Source organism: Mustela lutreola, chromosome 4 (genome assembly GCF_030435805.1).
Source record: "Mustela lutreola isolate mMusLut2 chromosome 4, mMusLut2.pri, whole genome shotgun sequence".
In the NCBI taxonomy this organism is placed as follows: Eukaryota; Metazoa; Chordata; class Mammalia; order Carnivora; family Mustelidae; genus Mustela; species Mustela lutreola.
The window spans coordinates 31,099,613-31,127,429 of NC_081293.1; the positions used below are offsets into that span (position 1 = coordinate 31,099,613).

The window sequence follows — 27,817 nt, forward strand, 5'->3', positions numbered from 1 at the left end:
AATCCACTTCATTTATTTCCACCTCCGTCTGAACCCGGTCTTTCCCTCCTCTCTGCTCTCCGGACCCATCTTCTGGATCCTGCATTTTTGAGGACTCCAAGGGTCCAGGGCTGTTTAGATCAGATATAGAGGCAGGCAGAGGCAGGAGAGCAAAAAGCAGGCAGGTGAGTACAAGGGTCCACGGAGAGCTCTGGTTCTGGACTCAGGCCTGCTGGAAGCTCAGGGAGCATTTATTCCCTATGTGCATATGAGCAAGGGAGCAAGGTGCTTGGCATGTTTCTTCATCTCAAACATGAAGACATGATAGGTGCCACCTCAAAGGCCTAAAAGGCAGTAACTGTATCATGCATTTGTCACAGGAGATTATCCTTTGTGCCATCAGGAGACCAGGTCCAAGGAATTACAGAAAAATCACTGGAGGGTAATTAAGGGCAACGCTAAGCACCCAGGGCCAGGTTCTTCTTCCTCTTCCTGCCCCCTCCCCTTTCCTGCCAGGGTGGCCGCTCAGGGAGAAAGCTCCAGGGGATGGGGAGATAGCTGTGCCAGCTGTGTTCAGATACACCCCTGACCCAGGTCACAGAGGTCCGGCAGCTCCACCTTCTCCCTCCCTCTCCCCCATTCGCCTTGGACTTCGCCTTGGACTGCCCTTTGGCGCCCAGTCAGGCCGGTTTCGCCTGGAGTGGGACGCACGTGGCGCGAAGCCCCCTTGGCAGTGCGGGGAGCCAGCCGGCGGCTCGGCCCGGGTGGGGTGGGGGTTCTCACTTCCCCTCCCCAACGGCCACGGGTGCAGGTGCCGCGGGCAGTGCCCCGCAGGCGGGGCGGGTCCTGTGGACACGCCCCCGCGGCCGGTCCTCGCAGCCGGTCGGGAGGAAGCGCCAGAGCCGCGGCTGGTGCTGCGCGGAGCCCGGCGCCGCTGCCGCCCCGCGCCCCGGGACGCCGCCGGGCCCGGCCCCGCGCGCGCAGCGAGCGGGGCAGGTGAACTGCGCCCGGCGCCATGGCAGCCTCAGGTGCGTAGGCGGGCCCGGGCCCCCTCCCGAGCCTCCCCGCTGGCGCGCCCTCTCGCCCACCGCCGCGGCCCGAGCACCCGGCCGCTCCCTGCTCTGCGTCTTCCGCGCGGGATCTGTGCGCTTCTGCTCTTTCCCTCGTTCCCGCTTCCCCGGCACAAACCCAGCTTTCCCACGTGCCCCTTCCCAGCCTGTGGCGCGATTCTCTCCTGCCCCCGCCTGCGCCTCCCCTGTCCCCCGTCTTCTAAGTCTCCTTTCCTCTCTCCGACTGGCTCTAGTTGCTTCTTAGAGTTGTTTCCCTTGTTCCTCCAACTCCGTGAACCCGAGTCCCGTGGAAACAAGGCGGAGAGAGCCCACTTGCCCACTTCTGGGAAATGCCTCTCTTAGGGCCCCATTGGGCCAATAGGGGGCGCTCAGGCAGTCAGGAGGGCGGCCCTTGGGCCACCTTCCCAGGCCACCTTCCTCTAACCCTGGCTTTGTTTTCCATCTAGAATTTCCATAGAAATCTAGGAACACCGTTCCGTTATCTTTAGTTCTCTTATGTCTTTTGCAGAATTTTGAGGAGTGGGGAAAAGTGAAGTCCACTGGGTAATCTACCCATCGAAAGGTGCCAGGAGTCTCTTTTGATTCGTCTTGGGTTCTTCTCTGGTTCATGGGTTGTACACTCGCCAAAGTTACTCACTCTCTGAGATCCCGGACAAACCATGTGATAATGATGATAACAGAGACAACTGAGGACCACTTACTATGCACTAGGATAGTTATCGTGCACCCACCTGTGTTCTCAGTGGTGACCAGGACAGCCTGGTCTCTGCTCGCAGGGAGTTAGTTTACAGTCCTGTGCAAGAAGGCGATGAGTAAACAGGGAATTGCTAGGTGAGAAGATGAGGGTTACTGTATTTGCAAGTGGGGTTGCTTGTATTTTCCTCACCCATTTTATGATGTTTTAGTAGAGATAACATGTATAAACAGGATGTAAACCTCTTGAAAACTAAAATCTAGTCAGCCGGGAGAAGATACTGTGCTTGAAGGATGTGGGCAGATGCTAGAATGAAGAGCCAGCTGTCCCCGTATCCCTTGAGGTCTATCTAGCCTTCTCATGGTGCATTGGAAGCTGGGGCAGGGTGGGGGTGGGTGGGTTTGGGGGATTATTGGGGGTGAGAGCTATGGGGTGGGGGTAGAGAAGGTCAATGGTAAGAGTTCTATTAGATTTGGTAATACAGGCTCCTTCTTTAAAGGGAGTGGGAAAATGGCTAGCTTTAGCCTTGTGGCTCTCCAGGGGGGCTCCAGAGGTTAGAAGAAGCTGTATTGTGGTAACAGTAGTCTCAGAGTCCACACGTTCCCTTCAAAAGCTGAAATAGAGTTATGTAGAGGAAATTCATTCATTCAATAATTATTTATTGTGTGCCTACCGTTTCTAGGCAGTGTTGTAGGTATCAGGTGTATATTCAACAGTCAGAACAAACATAAGCCTCTTACCCAGGGAGCTTATGGAATGTGGGGGAAAGCAGGCAATATGCTTGATAAGGCAATTCATGATATGTTAAGTGCATTGGGAAAACAGTAGAGGGAATAGAAGGGGCAGAGGAGGTTGGGTTTAAATTTTATCTTTTTATTTTTTTAAAAGATTTTATTTATTTTTATGAGAGAGAGAGAGCAAGCAAGCACAAGTGGAGGGGAGGGGCAGAGGGGGAAGCAGGCTCCCTGCTGAGCAGGGAGCCCAATGTGGGACTCAGTCCCAGGATTCTTGAGATCATGACTTGAGCTGAAGGCAGATGCTTAACAGACTGAGCCACCCATGTGGCCTGGGTTTATAATTTTAAAGGAGGCGACCAGATTAGGCCTTATGGAGAAAGGGCCATTTGAGTAAAGATCTGAAAGGTCATGTAGGGGAACAGTGTTCCATTCAGAGGAACAGTAAATGGGTGTATATGGTGTATTTAAGGAACAAGGAGCAGGTGGTGGAATAAGTAGGTGATTGGGGGGAAGTAGGAGATGAGGTCAGTGAAGCTCCCACCTCTTTCCATGGCTGAGAACAGGCCCTGGGCTGTTACGTGCAAGAAATAGCAAGCTGGAAGAGCCTTTGGCTAGAGGAAACAGAGAAAACCACCTTCGTCTAGGGTCCTGTGTGCATGACTCCAGAAGGGCATGGCGGAAGGGGCTAGAAGAGTGTGCTCCTATTCACATGGGGACTCTAGTTCAGTGGCCAGACCTGGGGCTATTTATAGGCTCTGTAGTGGCTTCTGCTGATGTCAGTAATGGTTAGGGCTGTCAAACCCTGCTTCTCTCAGCATGCACTGCGGTGAGACACCACTTCAGGTCCTACAAGTGGGAGTTGGGCCTCTGAAGTCCCGGGGGCTCTCTGAGGTCTGGAGGTGCAAGGACTCATGGTGGCCGTGAGAATACCTCTTGCAAGATAGGATAGGGTGCGGCGTCACCTGGGCCATTCATTCATGCGATCTTTGGCTCCTCGTCTTCCTCCTCTCTCTACCTCTCTTCCCCCTCCTCCTCCTTTCCTTTATTTAAACCGTTTTATTCAGATATAATTCACATACCATACACTCTTCCCATTTAAAGAATACAATTTTAAAAAACCCCCAAACAACCAAAAGTGTACAATTCAGTGTTTGTTTGTTTTTAGTATCTTCACAGGTGCAAACATCACTATGGTCCATTTTAGAACATTTTTATCACCTTAGAAAGAAACTCATTTTGAGAAATGCGTGAAGAGGGGTGCACATTTTAAAAAAGAGAGAAACTTTCTTTGCTTTGGCTATCACGCTCTGTTCCCTCCTCCTGCTACATCTGTGTCTGTAGATTTCCCGACTCAGGACTTCCATATGAATGCGATCACACAGTCTGTGGTCTTCTGTGTTTTCTTTCATATAACATAGCGTTTCCAAGGTTCATCGAGTTGTAGCATGTGTCAGCACTTCATTTCTTTTTAAGGCTGAATCGTGTGGTCTTCATATTTCCTTCTGCTGAAGGGAAAGCATTTGGATTTTACTTTTTCGAAAGACATCTTTGTTTATTGAAATCAAGGAGAATCTTGGCTCCTTGTTTTTGAAAGAGTGTGGGAAGCAAGATGAAATGAAACGGAATGAGCCTACCCTGGCTCCTGATGGCATCTATTGCATTTACGCATGGCAGAGAGGAGACGAAGAAGGCATAAGTGACTTCCCCAAGTGACTGAGTCTGTGGCTGGGTGAAGACCAGAATCCTTTCCTCCGTGTGTCAGCCTTCAGATCTTTGAAGAAAGCTTGCATACTTTTTCTTGCCCTTTTTTTTTTTTTTTAATTGAAGGTACATTTAATTTTTTGTGATAGTAACTCCCATCTGATTCTTGAGTTCTCTCAGTACTCCCATCAAGTCTTTAAACTTGAAAGCTTCAGAGTCTGGAAGCTCCTTCTGTGAGTCCTTACCAGACCCCTCCCCATCCTGATCACCTTCCCTAGCTCACAACCCTTTTCAGTAGGGTGCTCGGGAAAGATGACCGGGGAACTGGAGTCACTTGCAGACTAAAGAAATGGTCTGGGCTGGGTATTTTGAAAAGCTGCCTGCCACTTCCTCCCTTTTCTTTTCTCAGATGGATTCTGAATCTTTCTAAGGAAGCTCTTTTTCAGTCACTGTCTTTCTTAACCACTGCTGTCGCTGTTGCTGCAAGCCTCTCTCCCCCGCCTCCCACCCCACTCCACCCACGCCCACTGCTACCCACATTGCTTTCTCCTATAGCCCAGGCTGTTCTTAAAGCTCTACAAGGACAAAGACCCATCCTCATTTCTGTTTGGGATTTATGGACACCTCTTGGTTCATGGATTTCATTTCTCTCTTTTTTATAAAAGATTTTATTCATTTATTTGTTTGAGAAAACAGGGTGACAGCATGAGCAGGGGGGAGAGGGAGAGGGAGAAGCAGACTCCCTGCTGAGCTGGGACCCAGACTCGGGGCTCTATCTCAGGACCCTGGGATCATGACCTGAGCAGAAGGCAGAGGCTTAATGGACTGAGCCACCCAGGCGCCCACATGGATTTCATTTTTCTTTTTCTTTCTTCTTCTTCCTTTTTTTTTTTTTTAACATTTTAAAAATTTATATTCAGTTAATTAACATATAATGTATTATTGGTTTCAGAGGTACAGGTCTGTGATTCTTCAGTCTTTTTTTTTTTTTTTTTTTAAAGAATTTCTTTATTTACTTGACAGAGAGAGATCACAAGTAGGCAGAGAGAGAGAGGAGGAAGCAGGCTTCCTGCTGAGCAGAGAGCCTGATGCCGGACTCAATCCCAGGACCCTGGGATCATGACCTGAGCCGAAGGCAGTGGCTTAACCCACTGAGCCACTCAGGCACCCCTGTGATTCTTCAGTCTTATATAACACCCAGTGCTCATTACATCACATGTCCTCCTCAATAGTTATCCCATCCCCTATCCCTCTCCCCTCCAGCAACCCTCAGTTTGTTTCCTATGATTAAGAGTCTCTTATGGTTTGTCTCCCTCTCCGGTTTTGTCTTGTTTTATTTTTTTTCTCTCTTCCCCTACGATCCTCTGTTTTGTTTCTTAAATTCCACGTATCCGTGAGATCAGAGATTTCATTTTTCTTAATAAACAAACAAACTGGGAGAATTGATTTGGCACGTGTGAGGAAATGACCTGTGGATACAGGTAGGGATTTATCCTTCACGAAAGGGGTGTCCCCGCACAAGAGAGAGTTGCTGACAAAGTGTTTGGTCCTGTGATGTTATTTAGCATATCATGGAGGAACTTTAACTTCCACTTTGGAACTTTTTTTAGAATTTCCCCAGCTTTCAGTTTCAGCAGTGAAGCAAAATTCAAGAAGGTGATAGATTTCCTTGTCCTCATTTACACTGAGGCAAAATTTGCTTAGACTTAGTGTACTGGTCTCAAGTCATGGCACAAGTGGGTGACCAGGTAGCTTGTCATATTAATGAGTCTGAGGCACTAAACACTTTGTTTTCAAGTACTTTTGCTCAAAGGAGTGTGTGTGTGTGTGGGGGGGGTCGAGTGTCAAATTGAACACCAGAACCCCAGGAATGAGACATTTTCCATGATTTCCATACAGAAGAGGTTAACCCCATAAGTGTTTTTTAATTTAAATTGTATTTTAAAATTTTTATTTTAGAAGTTTTAGATTTATTGGAAAACTGAAGATGTTAGAGTTCTCATATATCCCATAGCCAGTTTCCGTCATTATTAATATTTGCGCTCCCTTTGATGACTAGAGGTCTTTGACACCCAGCAGATACTACGTTGCCCTGGTAACAGAGGAACAGGTCGTGTTGAGGCAGGATTCAGGATGAAATGAACACTCACTCCCTCCCTGATCCCAGAACTTGTCATTTGAAATTGTTGGTTGACTTTGCTTTGGGGCACTGTCTCCTCATAAAAGTGGCATCTATCATGGCCACATGTTGGAGCATTCTAAAGTTGCTACTTGCTTTTCCTGCTAAGTCAGTTATTGTTCCAAGATCTGAGTTGCTTTCTTAAGAGTACTTATTATGCTCTCGGAAATACTCTTCTCTCTTCCTTATTTCTCTACCATCCACTGAAAACGTTACCAGTAGCTTCATCACTAATGTGTGGGACCACAGCCCGCCTTCCCCAAGATCTTAATCTCCTTCCAGCCCATTTGTAAAAAATTGTTGACATGATTTTGCTAGTATATTTGTCAGTATAGGTGGGGGGTGTTGGTAAAAAGCCTCTGCTTTTTACTTTTGCATTTTTAAAAAAATATTATTTATTTATTTATTTGACAAGAGATCACAAGTAGGGAGAGTGGCAGGCAGAGAGAGAGGGGGAGGCAGGCTCCCCACTGAGCAGAGAGCCAGACACGGGGCTTGATCCCAGGACCCTGAGATCATTACCTGAGCCGAAGGCAGAGGCTTTAACCCACTGAGCCACCCAGGCACCCCTATTTGTATGATTCTTGACCGAATCCCTGATGGGAAGCAGCAGGTGGACTGGTGGGAGGACTGGACAAGAGACCAGGGGACACCCTGAGGTTCAGTCCTGGCTTCGTGACTAGTTTGCTAGGTGTGAGTTTAAGCGAGTCCCTTCATCTTCCCTGATGAAACGTTTCTTTTATCTGTAAATGAGGAGTTTGGGCCAGGTGATCCCCCAAAGCTCTTTTTAACTCACTGCTTCTCTAAGGCTTTGGACTCTGTTTCTGGCATTTATGTCTTATGAGAGGAAGAAAGCCTATGTCCATGGTGAGGGACACCCTACTGATGGTATTTTTTTTTTAAGATTTTACTTATTTATTTATTTGAGAGAGAGAGAGAGAGAGCATGGGTGGGGAGGGTCAGAGGGGGAAGTAGACTCCTTGCAGAGCAGGGAGCCCCATGCGGGACTTGATCCTGGGACTCCAGGATCATGACCTGAGCTGAAGGCAGTCGTTTAATCGACCTGAGGCACCCAGGCGCCCTTCCCCACCAATGGTATTATGTATATCAAAGCATTAAATCACCCACAGCTGCTGCTTACATTTATGCCTTCTTTCTATTAATGTGAGGAGGAGGACACCAGCTACCAATCATTGAAGGCTTACCACATGTCAAGTGCTGTGCTTAGCACTTTATATGAAATATCTAATTTAATTCTCACAAATCACTGATAAATATTGCCATTATATTTCTATTTCCAGGATAAGTCAACTGAGGTTTAGACTATTAGAGTAACATGCCTAAGGTGACAAAGCTAACAATTCACAGAGCCAGGATGCCAACTCTGGCCACCTGATTCTGTACCTGTGCTTCTAACCACTGTATTTGGGAAAGAGCCATGTTCTGGGGCCAAACTGTCTGAGTTCAAATTCTGACTCTGTTGGGACGCTTGGGTGGCTCAGTGGGTTAGGCCTCTCTGCCTTCGGCTCAGGTCATGGTCTCAGGATCCTGGGATCGAGCCCGGCATCAGGCTCTCTGCTCAGCGGGGAGCATGCTTCCCCCACCTCTCCCTACCTGCCTCTCTGCCTACTTGTGTTCTCTCTCTGTCAAATAAATAAATAAAATCTTAAAAAAAAAAATTCTGACTCTGTCACCACGGGTAAAATACATAAGCTGCCACACCTTTGTTTTCTCGTCTTTAAAAGGGAGGCTACTAGTATTCTCTATCTTGTAAGGTTGCTGCCATGATTAAAGGAGTTTACTAGGCAATGTGCTTGGAAGGGCGTCTGGAACACAGGAAGCCCTACATAAAGTGCTTGCTCTTGGTGTCGTCATCGTTGTCATCATCATCCGTCATCATCTTATCTGGCGTCAGCTGTAGGTGGAAGAGCATGGCAGCAGAAGCGACAGCTTATGGAAAGTTCTAGAAATGGCGAGGCGACTCGGGGCAGAGACAGGGACCTGTCTAGGTCCGGCTGGAACGCAGCCCGGAAGTAGGGGAGAGGTATGACGGCTCCGGTAGGGACAGACTATGAAAGATGGTGGGGCCAGGACCCCGTCTGCATGCTTGATCGCGCAGGGCGTGGGAGCCCTAGGAAGAGCAGGTGTATCACCGTGCTTCTCCGCCTCGTTCTCACTCAGGGGCGGTTGGAAGATGCGACATCCTCATCGTGTACAGCCCGGATGCCGAGGAGTGGTGCCAGTACCTCCAGGACCTCTTTCTGGCCAGCCGGCAGGTGCGCAGCCAGAAGATGCTGACTTACAGGCTGAGCTCCGACACCTCCTTCTCGGCCAAGGACCTGAACTTCTTCCTCGGCGCCCGCTGTGTCGTGGTGCTCCTGTCCGCCGAGATGGCGCAGTGCTTCTGCCGGCCGGCCCTGCTGCCCCCGCTGCAGAGAGCCTTCCACCCGCCCCACCGCGTGGTGCGGCTGCTGTGCGGGGTGCAGGACAGCGAGGAGTTCCTGGACTACTTTCCCGACTGGGCGCACTGGCAGGAGCTCACCTGTGACGACGAGCCTGAGACCTACGTGGCAGCGGTGAAGAAGGCCATTTCCGAAGGTAAGGTTGTCTTCTCAAGGAAAGCTAACCAAGCCTTAAAAAAAAAAAAAAAAGGCTCATCCAGGCCCCAGGCATTTTAGGTGAGACAGCTTTCCTGCCTGTGAGCTGCTTCCAGTTTATCATCAGGGACCTTAGGACTGTTGCGGAAAACGTGTCACTTTGGACAACATGTTTAGAGAGAAATACCCTTCTTCTCTATTTCCCACTAGCTGAGCTTCTGTCTTTTGTCCTGTTTCTCCTTTTAAAGTGGGAAGGTTCTGGTCCCCTTGGCCAGGGCTCATGACTTCATTGGCCCCAGGAAGTGTGACCTACACTCTGATGAACAGTAGCGGAAGGCGTGTTCTGGGATGGAGGCATGTCACAGCTCTTCCTCTTTTGCTTTCTATTTTTGCCTCAGTGTGGGCTCTGAGTGGGCTCTGTGTTTATCTCTGTTCTCTTGCTATTTGAGGTCTTACATACCTAATGCCAGCCAAGAAGCCTGGACAGTTATGGGTTGATTTAACAGGGCTCAGTTATCCCTGCTGGGACTCATCCAACCTGTCTCCTCTGATGGGCTGAATCAAGAATTCACTAATTCCCAGTAACCTCACAAAGCTGATATAGCTTCCTCGGTACTTTTATCCAGCAATAGGCTGCTCTAAACCAATAAATAGGGCCAGATCTCTTAGCCTAGTGGGATCCTGGCTAATTTGTGATATAAATGACAAGCATTAATATAAAACATGTCTCACCTGGATAAGAAATTCTTCTAGGGTTTGCTTTTCCTTACTTCAGAGGATCACAGTGATAGAAAATGCACATAATCCCGTCCTACATGATTGTTCCTCGTCGCCTTGAGGGAGTTTTGATTTGCCTAAACTTATAAAGAACTGAAGCACAAGTAGCTATTTCTGCAGATGGGCTTCTGTCCCTGCTGGTCCCTTACGATCTTGTGGACAGGTCACTGTGACCCACCAGCCCATCATTCAGGGCTCCGTGGACTTATTGTCCCTGTGCTATCTTCTCATGCTGCATGACCTAACAGATTGCTCTTTAAAATATTCCTGTTATTAAAAAAAAATACATGATAGGAAGGATGCTTTTAATATCGTTTCAAAGAGCCTAATGTTTAGATGTGTGGATAAATCGATCGCCTATAATCATTTACTATTTACTAAGGACTCTGGCTCTGTATGCTCTGAGCCTTCAACTTCAAATGTTTCCGAAAGAATGAAGTGTTCCACAGTGTTTCTGTTCTGTGGTGCTTCTGTTCTGGGAACAAATAACCTGTCATCAGAAAGAGATTATTTTAATGGGAGATTAAAATAAGCTTCTCGGTGGAAACTCTGCCGTTCCGCATCAGTGGATAGGTAGGGACAGATGGAGTTCTAGGAAAGAGAAGGAAGAGTGGTGGCTTATGGCTCTGTGGTGTTAGACTTGTGGGCTTTGGGATCTGAGGGGTCTGTGTGTGCCAGGATGGCTTGCTTTTCAGGTATACATAGCCATGGCCCTTGGTCGACCCAGTAATGTGGTGCTGTATCTCTGGTTTTTACACTGGGCAAGCTTCTTGAACAAACTCCAGACTCAAGAGTCTGGCAGTATGCCAGAGAGAGCATTGAGCAGGGATAGGGACACTCCATGGCGCTAACTAGGTGCCCAGTATTGGGCAAGTCACTTACCCTCTCCGGGTTTCCATTTCCTTCCCTGTAAGAGGCCAGAATGAGACTTGATCTGAGATACTTTCCAGGGTTGATAACCGATGATTCCCCAAGGCCAGAGAGTCTCGAACATTTCTGAAGCATCACCTTCTCATCACCATTTCACACATGCTTTGACTCCCAGGAAGCTTAGGGTTAAAACAATGTTTAAGAACAGTACTATCCTAAACTAGGTTTCTGATATGATTATGCCCTGAGTTATATTCTCTATAACTTGTGACAACTTATTCTGATACTTCTCTGGTACACATGAGGTTTTCCTAAGGTTCCTCAAAATAAAAGCAAAAAATTAAATTTTCATATATCCCACTACAACAAGATGCCCTTCTCTTATAAAATTAAATACATAAATACATGAGACTTGTATCTTCAACTTTCTGTGTTAAGAAAGAAAATCCCAGTAGGAAATGTAATGGGAAATTGATAATGGGGTTGAATTAATAGTAGGGATAGTAATTATGGAGTTACTGATTGTAGGGTTGTTGAAAGTTATAGGGACACAAATTTCTGGAAATCTTTCTAATGGAGCGTGCAAAGGTGGAACAGATTGCCTTTGGAGTTGGTGAGTTCCACACCCCTGGGAGTATGTGAGTGGAGACCGTCGATGTGCCCTAAAGGGATTCAGCTTTGGAGTCATGAGTGGGCCATGTGACCTTCACAGCCTCTTGACCACAAAATTCCCTTACATGAAATTCCTCTTTTTCAGCAAGAACACATTTCTTCTTCTTTTTTTTTTTTTAATTTTTAAAAAAGATTTTATTTATTTATTTGACAGAGAGAGATCACAATTAGGCAGAGAGACAGGCAGAGAAGGAGGGAGAAGCAGGCTTCCCGCTGAGCTGAGAGCCCAATGTGGGGCTCGATCCCAGGACCCTGAGATCATGACCTGATCTGAAGGCAGAGGCTTAACTGCTGAACCACCAAAGCGCCCCTCTTTTTTTTTTTTTTTAAGATTTTATTTATTTATTGGGGGGGAGGCACAGAGAGAGGAGAATGAATCCCAAGCAAATTCTGCACTGAGCACAGAGCCTAGCACGGGGCTCGATCCCACAAACCTGAGATCATGACCTGAGCTAAAATCAACAGTCAAACACTTAACAGACTAAGCCACCCAGCCAGGCTCCCTAGAAACACATTTATATTGTAAATATTGTCTTCCTCCTGTACCAGGTCTCCCTGGGGGTTCTAATTTTCCCCTGAAGAAATAGTGGTCACATTTCTCCTATGACCTCAGCAGAAGGTAAATGTAAAAAAAAGACCTCAAGTTACAATCCCTGTAATCCTTAAAAATGGTAAAGCTCCCAGCATGTTTGTGTGTGTGTGTATATATGTATATTTTCTTAACACTGAAGTACCTTTTGGAAAAACATGACTACTCATGAAGATATACACTGAGACTATTTGAAATTTAGGCTAAGTTTTAGAATATTTAAAACTTAAAGATTAAAACTTTAGAGAGCAGAGCTGGTAATAAGATAATTATTCCAGAAGCTTAGAGTAAATGGTGTTATAGGTAGTCAATTATACTTCTTTTGCTGCTGCATTATCTAAACAAGTGATTCTCAAACTTTCCTGTGTTCAGGAGGACCTGGGGATTTTGTCAGTATGCACATTCTGACTTGGTAGGTCTGGGTGGGGCCTAAGAGTTAGTATTTCTTTCTTCTTCTTCTTCTTCTTCTTCTTTTTTTTTTTTTTTTTTAAGTTTTTATTTATTTTAGAGAGAGAATGTGAGAGAGAGATCACGAGCAGGGCAGAGGGGCAGAGAGAGTAGCAGACTCCCTGCTAAACACGGAGCCTGACGCAGGACTTGATCCCAGGACCGTGGGATCGTGACCTGAGCTGAAGGCAGGTGCTTAACCAACTGAGCCACCCAGGCACCCAAGATTCCACATTTCTAACAAGTTCCCAGATGATGCTGATGCTGCTGGTCAAGGGTCCACTGGGTATGTGAGCAAGGGTCTAAGCCCCTCTTCCTTTGCCAGGTCGGTGGTCAGGTCCCTCTGTAGTGCATGGACCATTTTCTCCAATCTCCACTTTTCTGGAAGTAGAGGCACCATCACATCCAGGTGACTGCTTGATACCTGTCAGTTTAGGTATAAAATTCGGCCACTGTTTGGTGCTTAGGCCAAAAGATTTCAGAGCCAAGTTCCTGAGTTCTCTTCCTCTGCCCCTACTCACAGATTCGATGTGTGAGCTCTGGCAACTTCTAGTCTCAGCTTTCCAGATGTAAGTGGTCCTGACATTAGAGAAAGATTATACTTCCATCACGATCCTTACTGCTTTTTCGTTTGATAGGCCTGCTGATCATAATTACCATTCCACTAAAAAGTGTTTTCGAGGTTTTATTTTATTTCCCACCTCCTTTCCAAATTTGTCAGCTACCTTAAAATTGAGCAGATGTTTTAATTAGAGTCTTTAGTGTGTTGGAGCAGGCAGTTTGCTTCCTAGGATCTTCATCTGTAAAATGATGGGGTTGGACCACATGATTTGGAAGGTTTCTTCCAGCCCCCAGCACTGTAATATATCATTATAAGTTTTCCGAGAAGATGGCAAATTACTCAGAACACTGGAATTGATTCTGTTTAGTTGCAAAATGTCTGCAGTGACATATACCCAGTGCACAGAACACTGAACTATTGTTCTGGATTTTTTTTTTTTTAATTTGTTGGGTGATTATTTTAAAATAAGGAAGTGAGAAAAACCCAGGTACAGCATAGAAATTATTTCCTCTTTTTAGTGGAGCTGTATTCTTTGCTGCAAATCTCCCTGGAATACAAAAATAGATTGTTAGTCTGTGTGGGAAAAGACTTGTTAGGTGGTGCTGAGTTTGGTTTCCAAAGTTCTCATCATTGTGTGTGTGTGTGTGTGTGTGTGTGTGTGTGTGTAGGGGGAAGAGAAGCAGTAAACCTTATTCTTCTAATATTATTCAGTATTATACTGGCGATCCCACCTGTTTCTTTATATGCATTGTTTTCCCTCTGTCTCCCCTGTCCCCCATCATGCTTGTACTTCAGCAATTCCAGGTGGTACCCAGAATTATAGTGTATTTTGCCTTTTGTTCCCATGGGGAACATTTAGAGGCATATGCGCATATCTGGCCTTCCTTTGAATGTTCTAATCTGAATATTCTACTGGAGTTTAGAAGAAAGATACTTAAAAATGCTTTCAGCTCATCATATGGATTCCAAAATCTTTTCCTAAATATAAAAAGGAATATTTTTTTTCTGAAATGAAGTAAACGTGTATTCATCATGTTTAAAAAATTTTTAAAAAATACCTTAAGATTATTCTTCACTTTTCCCCTTTTACAAATAATGTTGCAGCATATCTTCCTGCAGCTTTGTGCCTAAATCTTTGTGGGTCTATGGATTTCCCTGCTCCTCTCTCTGTAGACTCCTGGGACAGAGCGGCATCACTGCTCTGGGTGTCTTCCTACCTGTCTCCCTATGACCTGAATCCGTGGCCTCTCTTACTACAGGTTTTTGTTGTGCTTTAATTTTTTTTCTTTCCCTTTATGCCTGATTAAGTCCATTATTTACATGTACAGTTTTTCTCGTAGAGATACACATGTGGAGAAATGCTTTTTTGACAGTTATTAGGAGTAACGCAGAGGGCACTTTATGTGCATTTATTCTCCTTCTCTCCCCTGCCATGACCCTGCGTGGGTGGATAGTTTTATTGCCATTTCTCAGACAAGAAAACTAAGGTTCAGAGAGTGTAAATGACTTGCACAGAGACGGGAACAGCTCTCTTTGGAACTGAGGGCCTTCGGACTCTAGAATGCTCTCCACGTTGCCTTGCTTTCTCCTAAGTCTCCTTTCACTGCCCTTGTTTTCCATGGGGAGACAGGAGGGATGAAGAAAGCTCATGGAAGAAGCAGTATCAGGGATGAGGAAGCTTCCCTGAGTTCTCTAGACCACTTTGTTTCAAGGGCCAGTGAGTGGGCTCCTGCCCCAGACATACTGAACCAGACTCTCAGGGGGTTAGTCCCAGGAAAGTGAATTTCCACAAGCCTTGCCCGTTGCTTCTGAGGCACAGCCGTGTTCTGGGGGCTCTGCTCTTTGCCTGGTGCCCTGTCCCTCAGCCTTCTGCTTAGAGGAGCAGGCGGCAGCTCAGGGCCCTGTGATGAGGCGGGTCACGGGGCAGAGGTCCCAGGGGCTTGGAGCTTGGCCACACGCATGACTCGCTTCCACGTCACAGGGAGCAGCCCTCAGAGAAGGGGGGAGGGTCAGACCCTTGTAGCAAAGGGGAAGTCACTGCACCCTCCCTGCTCTCCTTCATGCGGTGGCCATACTGATGGTAAGTCATTCACTTCTGGGGCTTCTGTGGTTCCCTGCAGAGGCTGAGGGGAGAATCTGACCTTTGGCCTCTTGAATCGGACTAAATTTTGTTCTGCTGCTCTCCTGCCTAAAGGCTGTGGGTGTTTGGATCTGCTCTTTCTCTGCTGTGGCTTAACCACTCTGCAGTGGGCTCCTGAAGCCTCCCGAAATGTCCCCCTGCAAGGAGACTTTCTTCAGTACCCTCATTCCCTTTCCGCAATAATCTTTGACTCGGGGAAGAAGGTGCCCGGCTGGGGTAGCTGACTGACATCCACCCTGCTGTTCGCTAAAAAGTCACAGCGTGACTCAGGGTCCTTTGGGTTTCCCTTGCCAGGTGCCCTGCCCGCCCTGTAGAATAAGGTAAGTTCACCCTGGGAGCTGCGCCTGAAACAATTAACAAGGGCGAGTCGACGTGGGGGCCCTTGGAACTTTCCCCCCCTGAGGCCTCTGAGGTCCCCACGATTATGAATTTTCCCACAGAGCCGTGAGCCCCAGGTGGCGCGGTACAATTGGCTGCCCCTGCAGCTTCGTCAGCGGCTCCGGAGGAGGCTGCCTCCTCCCAGTTCATTAGCTTTCCTGTCGCCCCTGGAGGAAGGTATCTGCAAGTCCCTTTGTCAGCTGTGGTTGGTTGGTTGGTGAGATGCAGTGAAGAGGGAGTGATGAATGTTCAAGTTTCCTCTTCTGGGAAAATATCCTTCACACCTGTCTTTGTCTCGATTTTTCTATCACACGCTGGGATGGAAATACTATATATAGGAGTTTCTCTGGTTACTTTCTTACCCTGTTATTTCGGTATGTTTTTGATCTTGCTTCTTCTGGGACTGTTGGTGGTAGAAAATACTAGAACTCAGGAGAACCTGACACAGGTTTTACCCTTTTCTATAGACATTCTTTCATTTGGTCCATGCAGTTTCCCTGTAAGGAAGATTTTATTTTTATGCCCATTTTAAAGATGAGGAAAACAAGGCCTAGGCAGGTACAGTGACTTATCCAAAGTCATGCAGCTGCTTGTCCATAAAATGTCAGGACAAGGACCTCCTGCTATCCAATCCAAGGCCTACTCATGGCCTTATCTATATACCACAACCAGATTTTCATCTGATATATATTCCCTGGGCATCTACCATTTCCAATGTCCTGTGCTGGGATAGAGCAGGGAAAAGACAGATGTAGTCACTGCTGTAATGGGGGCTACGTTCTAGAGCAGTGCTGTCCAAAAAAGGTACAATGTGAGCCACATGTGGTATTTAAGGTTTTCTTGTAGCTGCAGAAAAAGAAAAAAGTAAAAAGAAATTTTAATAATATGGCTTACTTTTTTTCTTTTTCTTTTTTAAAAAAGATTTTATTTATTTATTTGACAGAGAGAGAGATCACAAGTAGGCAGAGAGGCAGGCAGAGAGAGGGAAACAAGCTCCCCACTGAGCAGAGAGCCTGATTCGGTGCTCAATCCCAGGACCCTGAGACCATGACCTGAGCCAAAGGCAGAGGCTTAACCCACTGAGCCACCCAGGTGCCCCTAATATGGCTTACTTAAGCCAATATATCTAAAATATTGTCATTTCAACATATAATCAATATGAATAGTATCAATGAGATATTTTACATCTTTTTTTTTTTTTTTTAATACCAAGTCTTTGAAATCTGGTACGTAGTTTACACTTCGAGAACACACTGCAAATGTTCAACAGCCAGCTGTGGCCAGTGGCTACCATACTGGACAGTGTAGATCAAGAACGGTGCTTACTTTTTGGAGAATTGGAACCCTATCAGTTAAAATTTAATACGTTAAATGTCATGTGTGTTAACAATATGCCTATCCTGGTTTTTCCATTCATTCATGTATTTGGTCAATAAGTCATTTAGAAAGTTTTGAATGAACATCTGTCTGCCAGGTGCTGGCCTATATATAATACCTCTTTATCTTTTTATTTCCTTTCTTCCCTTTCTATATTTTGTTAGCTGTTTAGCTGTATTCCCAGGCTCTAGAAGTTCAGTGTCAGTTGAGACAGTATTAGCTTTGATTAACAACAGATTTCTGTCCTTGAAATGATCAGGTTATCATCCGGACCAGTGAGACTGAGTTCCTGGCTACCTAAGTGAAGACAATCGAACCAGGGTGTTTGTAGATATATAATTTAAAAAAAAAGTTACATTTATACCAATATATGCATAGAGAGCTTTTTTTCTTGGAAGGATACACAAGAAATTTTTTTAAAGAAGATTTTATTTATTTATTTATTTATTTATTTGATAGAGAGAGATCACAAGCAGGCAGAGAGTGGGGGAAACAGGCTCCCTGCTGAGCAGAGAGCCCGATGCGGGGCTTGAACCCAGGACCCCGAGACCACGATCTGAGCCAAAGGCAGAGGCTTAACCCACTGAGCCACCCAGGTGCCCCAAGAAATTTTTTTTTTAAAGACCTTTTATTTATTTATTTGACAGAGAGGTCACACATAGGCAGAGAGGCAGACAGAGAGAAAGGAGGAAGCAGGCTCCTTCCTGAGCAGAGAGTCTGAAGTGGGGCTCGATCCCAAGACCCTGAGATCATGACCTGAACCGAAGGCAGAGGCTTAACCCGCTGAGCCTCCCAGGGGCCCCAAGAAATTTTTGGTAGTAGTTGCTTTTGGGTGGATGGAAGGCTTTTTGTCTTAGACGTTTCTCTGCCGTTTCCCTTTATCTACTATGTTCATGTTTTACTTTCAGTTAGGAATTTTAAAAGAGAGAAATGATGGAGTTGTGGGGAATTCCAGGATCCAGAGGAAGGAGTTGGGTTTGTACCCAGCTAATCCAAGTAGGTTGAATTCAGGTTAAATTCGTTTATATGAACTCCTTGGCCTTTTTCTCAGAGTCATGGGACTGATCTTCTGGGTAAGGGGGAGAGATAGGGCATTGGTTTGTTTACAGTTGTGATATCTGTACCTTAAATCACTCCATGTGGGCTAAAGCCTGCTGCTTATCATTAAGTCATATTTTTACACTTGTCAAATCAGATCTGGATTGATGGCCTCTTAGGGTGCTACATATTGTCTTTATGATGAGAAGTAAGAAAACATGGGTGTATATTTCACGGACTCTGACACTAACTGCTTTTGCCTCCTTGGGCACGTCACTTGGACGAGTCACCCTATATCTGTTCTTATCCTTTTCAAAAAGCTGGGAGGTAAGTGCTATGGTCAGTGCTGTGATTTGTGTAAGACTGATGAATCACAGACCTGTACCCTTGAAACAAATAATACATTGTATGTTAATAAAAAAGAAAAAAGAGAGAACTCTCAGGGTGATAGAAATGCTCTATATACTTGATTGCAGTGGTAGTTCCATGACTATGTATCTTTGTTAAAACTCACAGAACTGTGTATACCAAAAGTATGAATTTTACTGTGTGTAAATTACACCTTAATAAACCTGACTTGGGAAAAATTAAAAATAAAATAAAAATAAAATAATAAAAAGCTGGGGCGACTGCAGGTTAACATCTGAGACTTTTACAGCCAATGAAATCCATGTGTTTCCACTGTGTGTGGTTGAACATGGCTTACTTTGCATTGCTGAGTCTTAATCTGACAGTTTTCAAAATTCCATCAAGGTATAGTGTTTTATTTCAGCGAACAAGTTGTCGTTCACAATAGTATTTTAGACAGAACCTTAAACGACATCATAATAGCTTTCAGTTTTATGGATGTTACTCCAAGTTGAGTCTTAGGAGAATATAACATGATGCTGTGGGAATGAAAAAATGCATGTATTTAATATTTTACACATACTGCTTATTATGGTCCATGTGTGGATTTATGAATGTGGCTCTATAGGAAAATAATGGGGTGGGGGGGAAATGGAGGCAAATATGCGTGACAGAATAGGTCTGTTAATTTCCCGATTATTACAGGATGTTTTGACAGCTTTTCAATTTAGTTTCCACTGCCATTCACATGACTGAGAGTGTGTCCGAGATGACCAAGGAAATAGGATGATTTATGCTATACATGACTCTATCTGCCTGTTGGAGAAATTACTGGAACCACAGGAGGCTTGTCATATGGACTTTTGAGAGGAAGACTTCCTGTTTTAGCTATTTTGCTATAGTTTAGGCAAAAAGTGGTTGATTGGTTTTCCAAGACACCCAAGAAATGAGCAAAATCTAATTGATAAAATTGCCTTTTCTGTGGGGAAAAAGCGCTTGGAAGCTATTTTAGTTTCACTGTGTTTATGTTTTTAAAGAAAACACTGCTGATATCTTAAGCATGACAAATAGAATATCAATTCCCTATCACTCAATTCATGGGGGTTGGATGGATGTCTGCATGCATGGGTGCTTTCATGGATGGTTGTCTATTTTCCTTACTCTTGGTAGGGAAACTTACTTTTTTTTTTTTTAAAGATTTTGTTTACTTACTTGACAGATAGAGATCACAGGTAGACAGAGAGGCAGACAGAGAGAGATGGGGAAGCAGGTTCCTGGCTGAGCAGAGAGCCCGACTCGAGGCTCGATCCCAGGACCCTGAGATCATGACCTGAGCCAAAAGTAGAGGCTTTAACCCACTGAACCACCCAGGTGCCCCATCTTACTTACTTTTGAATGCTTCTGTTAGAGAGGAAGCTATCCCTCTCATGAGTATCCTCCTTAGACGTCTGTGCTGCTGGTGTCATTTGGATCATCAACCATTTCCCTAGAGCAGGTTTGTCTTGCGTCATGTAGTAGGGATGTAGCTACAGAGAAACTTGAAGCTGATTCAAAGCAAGACAGGGTGATAGAGTACATCTTTTTTATTGGGTCCATACGTAAAAACAGACCATGTATGACATCCTGTTCCCCAAAAGAATCAGTACGCTGTTATAGAAACTAACAATCAGAATCGTTTGCTCCATGAGGGGGTATGGGTGTGTCCCTCTGTAGCAGAGATTAAATTGGATGTGTCCTCTTTAAAGGAGATCATTAAAGTGAAGATATCTGAAGAGTTCAAAAGAGACCTCTAGATTTGGCTTAGTCATTTTGGAAATTCCTTGGTACTTTTTCTTCTGGGTTTATGCCTTCTGCGTATGTGTATCTTCCCTATCGCTCTTACAAGGCTAGACTTATAGCAGCTTCTTATTTAAAAGAATTCTGGTTGAACATACATATTTTGTCTGCCAAGTTGCCAGTTTCACAAACAGCCTGCTGGCTCTCTCTCGAACATCTGATAACACAGGAAGTAGAGGGGAGGCTGATGATGAAATGAAAGTGCTCTAATTTTAAAAGTGGACTAAATAAGTTTCCTTTTACATGTACAGCTAATGTCTGAGGCCATAATTGTAGTTAAAGCTTGCAGAAAGGCAGACACCCATCAAAGCTAGCAGACAGAAGAATATTCATGCTAGCTGCTGACCGCCCCCCACTTTTTTTTGAGCATGTAAAATGTGGGGAAACATTTCTTGTGCAGGATACAGATTTAGCATTCCTGACGAAGTCAACCTGTTACTTGTTATGGAACAGATTCCCCCTTTCATTTTCTAGAACTTTGTGAATATCATTTCTCAAAGCATTTCTCTGTGTCGCCAGAGGTCTCCGGCTGTAATTGTGAAGTGTTTCTGTGTTAGAAGCTTTTCAGGAAAAATGTTAATACTGAAAGAATTGTGCACTCATTTGGCTGCCTGAATGTTTATTTTTGTTTTGTATTCACTTGGAAATCAGAGTCCCAGGGTTTGTAGAAACCCTTCATTTAGCATCATTTCACCCCAGGCACTTTTATGGGCTGGGGTGTTCATGTGGTTATAACTTGTCCATACTCTGGAAATAAGAGTCTCTGATGGGAGAATAGGGACAGAGCCTCTGAGTTCACAGGATCAAAATATAGAATATTAATATTAGAATATTATATATTCTAATAATATTAGAATATATAATATTCTAATATAATATTAGAATGGGATGATATGGCCTATTCCCTTTACTTTAAAATGAATAAAGAGGGACCCAGAGGAATTCGAGGACTTACTAATGTTACACAGTTAGTGGCAGAAATGAGACTTAATTTATGTTTATATTTAAAAATATTTATTGAGTTTATAGAGTGGTTGTCATGGGAGTTGCACTCTGCAAGGTCCTGAGAAGATGTGATGAAAAAGTCAACTTGATTCCTGCCCTTGCAAAGAGTCTGTGTTTAGGAGAGGGCCATTAAACCACTGTTTGTCCCATTAATTACCTAATGCCAGGTATGTCCAGCGTTATGAGGCAGAAGTCTGAGAGCTCCTTTTGAATAAAAAGGGGACCTGAGATATCTTGACTGCTTCTTTGATAGTTCCTCAATGCATCCATTACGGAAAGAATGAGTTTCCTGAGCAAAGAATGAGTTTCCTGAGCGTCCACCTTGGAAAAGAGAAGGAAGGCTGTGTCTTCCAATGATGGCAGAAGTTATGCAGTTGGTAGGACACTCGGGTGGCTCAGTCAGTTAAGCTTTTTTTATTTCATCTCAGATCATGATCTCAGGGTCCTGAGACTGAGCCTTGCATCAGGCTCTGCACTGGGTGTGGGACGTGCTTAAGATTCCCTCTCCCTCTCCGTCGGCTCCTACCCACTCCTCTCTCTTTTCCTGACTTTAAAAAAAAAAAAAGCTATGTGTATGGTTGCCTAATGATAACACAGAGCCCAGTTAACCATGGCTTTCAGGCAGGTTAGTCATTTTTCTCAGAGTAATGGTTAGACTGTCTAAAATTCTACAGTAGCTTTATTCAAGCACTCCGTTTTAAAATGAGCGCTTTGTTTCTTTCCTTAAATTTGAAGACAGCAGTGATGTTAGGGGTTCTACTTCATCTAAATGTGTGTTGGTTGGAAGGGTGGGCTAAAGATAAGTTGGAAATTAGTAAGGATCAATATAAAATTCAGCACAGGGTTCAAGAAAATAATTGAACAGTTGTGCAAAACAGAGTGAAGGAATAAATATTTTAAGAATAACATTTGTAAGAAGATGTAGTAGTTTTAGTTGGAGGCGAGCTAAACGTGGTCGACAGAGCAACGCCACCTTCCAAAAACAGTAAATGCCACAAGAAGGTTTATGAACAGGAGGACTAGGGTCGGAGAAGAGGCTATTCATCTATCCTGGGTTAGTCAGCTTCCCTGGAGGCGTGTTTACTGTTTTCATGGGAGGCACGTACAGATATTCATCTGTCCATCCATCCATTATCATCCCCCGTCAGGAGAGTGGGGATACCCAGTGCCTGGCAGTGCTGCTCATGTATCAGACCCTCAGGAAACTGTGAAATGACCAAACGGAGTGAAGGAGAGAATTTCACATTCTGTCACATGATAAACCATTAAAGGAAATAAGTTTGTGGAGAAAAGAAGTTTCACTGGAGCCATGGAAACTGCCTTCCGAGTTTTGAAGTTTCTGTCCCGTGGGAGGCAGGGGGTGAGACTTTTCTGTTTCCATGGTGGGAAGGGGCAAGGAGCCATCAAGGGAAGTTGCAGTGATGGCAGTGACACGAGTTTAGTTCATAATCCGAAGACAGGTGATGTTGGGAAAAGGTCAAAATGGATATTCTTTTTTTAAGATTTTATTTATTTATTTGATGGACAGAGATCACAAGTAGGCAGAGAGGCAGGCAGAGAGAGAGAGAAGGGGAAGCAGGCTCCCTGCTGAGCAGAGAGCCCAATACGGGGCTCGATCCCAGGATCCTGAGATCATAACCTGAGCTGAAGGCAGAGGTTTTAACCCACCGAGCCACCCAGGTGCCCCCAAAGTGGATATTCTTTTTTTAAAATAATTTTTTAAATAAACATATAATGTATTATTAGTCCCAGGGGTATGGGTGTGTGAATCACCAGGTTTACACATTTCACAGCACTCACCACAGCACATACCCGCCCAATGTCCATAACCCAACCACCCTCCCCCTACCCCCCTCTCCCCCGGCAACCCTCAGTTTGTTTTGTGAGATTAAGAGTCTTATGATTTGTCTCCCTCCCGATCCCATCTTGTTTCATTTATTCTTTTCCTACACCCCAAACCCCCCACATTGCATCTCTACTTTCTCATATCAGGGAGATCATATGATAGTTGTCTTTCTCTGACTGACTTATTTTGCTAAGCATAATACCCTCTAGTTCCATCCACATCATAGCAAATGGCAAGATTTCATTTCTTTTGATGGCTGCATAGTATTCCATTGTATATATATATACACCACCTATTCTTTATCCATTCATCTGTTGATGGACATCTAGGTTCTTTACATAGTTTGGCTATTGTGGACATTGCTGCTATAAACATTTGGGTGCACGTGCCCCTTTGGATCACTACATTTGTATCTTTAGGGTAAATACCCAGTAGTATTTACCCTACTTTGGGTAGGATAAATTGCTGGGTCGTAGGCTTGCTCTATTTTCAACTTTTTGAGGAACTTCCATGCTGTTTTCCAGAGTGGTTGCACCAGCTTGCATTCCCACCAACAGTGTAGGAGGGTTCCCCTTTCTCTGCATCCTCGCCAGCATCTGTCATTTCTTGACTTGTTAATTTTAGCCATTCTGACTGGTGTGAGTTGGTATCTCATTGTGGTTTTGATGTGTATTTCCCTGAGGCTGAGTGATGTGGAGCACTTTTTCATGTGTCTTTTGGCCATCTGGATGTCTTCTTTGCAGAAATGTCTGTTCATGTCCTCTGCCCATTTCTTGATTGGATTATTTGTTCTTTGGCTGTTGAGTTTGATAAGTTCTTTATAGATTTTGATTATTAACCCTTTATCTGATATGTCGTTTACAAATATCTTCTCCCATTCTGTCAGTTGTTTTTGGTTTTGTTAACGTTTCCAAAGTGGAAATTCTTAAGCAAAGGTCAAAATTTTGTAGTAAATACTAAAAAAAAGAAAAAAAGTAAATAAATAAAAATTTAAAAATTGGGCTTTATTTTGGAAAGCAAAACTAAACATTAAGAAAGTAAGTTAATTTGATCATATGACACAGTTTTGATTTTAAGTTCAGCTATATGCTAATTATTAAGCCACACAAAGACTGAACCAGCTGTTGCTGGGTTTTATGTAAGAGGGATTAAATATAAATTTCTGACAGTTTGATGCTAGCACAAGATAACCTTCCTTAGTTCATATTTGACTTTTTAAAAACGGTTGTATTGGGGTGCCTGGGTGGCTCAGTGGGTTAAAGCCTCTGCCTTTGGCTCAGGTCATGATCCTAGGGTCCTGGGATCAAGCCCCACATCGGGCTCTCTACTCAGCAGGAAGCCTGCTTCCTCCTCTCTGCCTACTTGTGATCTCTCTCTGTCAAATAAATAAATGAAATCTTAAAAAAAATAAAAACAGTTGTATTGAAATATGATTGACTTTTACCATTTTCAAAGTTTCCTCTCAGTCATTATGTATTCTTATAATTCACTTTTGATTATTAGGCAGCATTCCTGTGGACTTTTCCTGTCAGTTGGTACCCTTACCCATGGGCAGTAGCTTTACATGTGATTCAGTTTTCCAACATTACTTTCATCAACCTCATAAATTTCTGCATCTTTTGCAAAATCTTGAATAACCTGATACAAGCAAATCACATTGCATTCATGGTTTGTAATAGAGAAATCCTAAATCTGAATGAGAACAAGCAATAAAAACATGACTTAATGGATGAGAATATACACCATGATTAAGCAAGCAGAGATGTTTAAGTGGAGACCAATTTTGTAAATGATCATTTTGTTAGTAAATACTTTTATGTTATGAAAAATTGAATTTTCTATGTTACCATAGCTATGGAGACTTGAGATAGGAATACTGGGAAGATGATAAGGCTGTCAGTTAGAAGCCTCTAACAAGCTTTGTTCCACCAAGCAGATAACTGAGGGAATGAATATTCTGGCACATTTGTAACCCATTCCATTGCTAGACTAGTTGGGAACCTTTGCTATTGATGACAGAATCTTGAGTCACAACAGTCTTGGTTGGTGTGAACACTGGCCCCAAGCCAATGCATGATGTCTAACAGTTTATTTGCAATTAGGTCCCAAACCTCATCTCTCCCCCCATTTCCACCCCTACTAGAAAACAAACTGGATTATTCCATTGTAGCATGGCAGAGAGAGAAAGTCCTGGCTTACTGGTTTCCAGGAAAAAGAGCTGGGGGTTTGAGATGGTTTGTTGCTCTTTGTGAATCTGCAAGGTGTCACGACTGCTTTAAGATGCAGTCTTGAACTGCCCTTCTGGATAGTGGTCAGACTGGACGAAGCGGCAGCCCTTCTTGTATTGTACACGGACTCTGTGTTACCCATCTGGAGTAGCTGTTGGCAGAAGGTGGGTGTGTGGAGAGTTAGGTTGGGGGGGGGCTGGTATACAGAAAGAACAGATAAGCCAGCTCTCTTCGTTTAAGGCCGACTTAGAAAGGTGTGGGTATTACTCTAGACTTGTTTGTAAGGAGAGAACCCCAAGTTGGACAAAAGGGAAATTAACAAAGAGGAAGGTCAGGAGTGCAGTTGGTCCTGAGAAATAATCTAGAACTAAGGACTTGAACTCTGCATTACCTCTTCACCTCTCCTTCCTGTGTCTCTCTGCATATTGGTGTCATTTTCTCTTTCTTTTTTTCTCTTAGAGAGAGCGCACGTGAGCGAGAGCATGGGTGCGTGCACAGGGGTGGGGGGAGGGGCAGAGGGAGAAAGAGGATCTTAAGCGGGTTCACCCCCTAGGTGGGCCCCTAGGACATTATTTTCTGAGTCCTCTCCAAGGAGAATTCTATCCCCTAGGAGCTGTCCTACCTTACTCTTTCCAGTCCCAACTCTGAAGAGGAACTGCTCCTTATTCTCTCTGGTCCAAAATTTAAAAATCCCCACAGTAGCGTCTAATTTGTTGAATTTGGGCTGGGTGCCTAACTCTAGGCCAGTTAACTGTGGCCAGGGGATTGGAGGACTGTGAATGGTCCATACTGATAGTCTGGATGGTGGAGTTTCTAAAAGCTTGGCAGCTTCCATTCAGACCACTGTCGTATTCTTTTTTTTTAAAGATTTTATTTATTTATTTGAAGAGAGAGAGAAGTGAGAGAGAGCATGAGCGAGGAGAAGGTCAGAGAGAGAAGCAGACTCCCCATGGAGCTGGGAGCCCGATGTGGGACTCTATCCCAGGACTCCAGGATCATGACCTCAGCTGAAGGCAGTCGTCCAACCAACTGAGCCACCCAGGCGTCCCCACTGTTGTATTCTTGCGGAACAGCAATTAAAAAACTGCCCTGAGGCAGCTGGGATCATGCTTGTGCCTGAGGGGTAGGAGTAAGCAGGGATGTGTCGTCCCAGAATGACAATATTGGGGGCGACAGTGAGACTGAGGCTCAGCACTGTCAAATGACTTGCCCAGGGATACCCAGCCAGTTAGGGACAAAAGCCCAGGCCTCTAGCACTGAACTCAGAGTTCTAGCCACTGCAGTTTATCGTCTCCCCCCAAGAAGAAAACGCCAGGCCAAGATGGCGACCTTCAAATGTCTGAAAGACAGTTATGTGGAAAGGAGGAAGGTGTTTGGTGATGTTCCAGAGGCAGATAAGGATTCATGGATGGCAGTGACTGACAAGCAGAATTCTGCTAGACTGAAGGAAGAAGGTTAACGCCTGGGCGGGTGTAAGGGCGGAGTGGGCTGATGGAGGAGGTAGTACCCAGAGGCCCTGTCCCGGGAAGCCTTCAGGCTACAGTTGGATAAAATCTGCCAAAGATGCTGAAGTATTCCCTGAAGTCCCTTCCAGACCAGAGGCAGTGTCAGTGACACACCGGGCCCTGGACTATGCTGCTTTTTACTGTTTTCCTCCAGCATCTGCCAGTTGTGCTAAGTGCTGTGCTGACCATTTTCCAGGGATCATCTCCTCTAACCTTCACTCATAAGAGAGACTTTTGTCATCTCTTTCTGCTCATGAGACACAGAGACACTGCTATTTTCCCAGTGGCACATGGGACTTCAGGTTTGCTCCCCAACTTCTAGCCTTTTCCAGGTCGGTGGCTTCTCAAAAACGATTTGTTTCCAGCCCCACGTGCACCGTGTCTCCTTCAGGAGCTCTCAAAGTGTGGTTCTCCAAATACCTGTGTCAGAACCATATGTTTTTGGTTTTGATGCAGAACCAAATGTTTTGAACCTCATGTTTTTATAAATACTCGTGTTCCCCATATATTTGAACCCTACATTATTTGTTTATATTCATGTACCTGGGCCCTCCCTGTGACCCAATGAGCCAGAATATCTGGGTGGAATGGACTGGGAATATGTATGAATGCTAATGATTCTGGTGGGTACTAAAGTTTGACAACCACTGGTCTAGAGCTTTCCGGGGAAGGGCTGGAGGGGAGATCAGATGCTGAAAATGCTCATATTTCTCTAAACAGCTGAAACTTTGCTTTGAAGACCATGGGGAGACATTGATGGTCTGAATGTTGGTGTCTGGCATGATTGGGATTCATCTTCTAGTAAGTTCAGTCTGGCAGCTCTGTGGGCAGGGCTGGAGGCTAGAGACTGGGCAGGAAAAGAGGGCAGCTTCCAGGGGAGAGGGGATGTGGGCCTGAGCTGAACAGAGGCAGTGGGAATAGAGAAGAAGGGACATTCTGGAGGGTGGAAAGCAGGCATATCCAGAGGCAAGTAGCTTAGTGTGTGAATTCAGGACACAGGAATGAAAGATGTCTGCATGCGGACATTCGAAAGTAAGGAAGCACTTTCAGCAGGTGATTAGTTGACAACTTTATGGAAGACATGGCACTGAAATAGACTGTTGGTTCTGAGGAGGAATTCGTGAGAACAGGACGGACTAAATCCTAGGATGAGGGAACTCTATGCACAAGGCAGAGGGGTATAAGCATAGGATGTGTTTGAATTTGGGCTAAGAAGTGGTTGGGGAGGGACAGTGGAGGAAA

At 44.7% G+C, this 27,817-nt stretch overlaps 1 protein-coding gene across 2 annotated transcripts in view; it reads left to right on the plus strand.

Annotated features, from left to right (window-relative positions):
- Window positions 1-872: 872 nt before the first annotated feature.
- Window positions 873-27,817, plus strand: part of PIK3AP1 (phosphoinositide-3-kinase adaptor protein 1) — a 113,079-nt gene continuing 86,134 nt past the window's right edge. The window contains exons 1-2 of one of the 2 annotated variants that reach the window (XM_059169312.1): window positions 873-1,007; window positions 8,542-8,958. In XM_059169312.1, the coding sequence (XP_059025295.1) occupies window positions 995-1,007; window positions 8,542-8,958 (430 nt within the window). In that variant the 5' untranslated portion in view covers window positions 873-994. Of the gene's footprint in view, window positions 1,008-8,541; window positions 8,959-14,818; window positions 14,955-27,817 lie in introns of those variants that run through there. The other variant, XM_059169313.1, reaches the window with a different exon arrangement.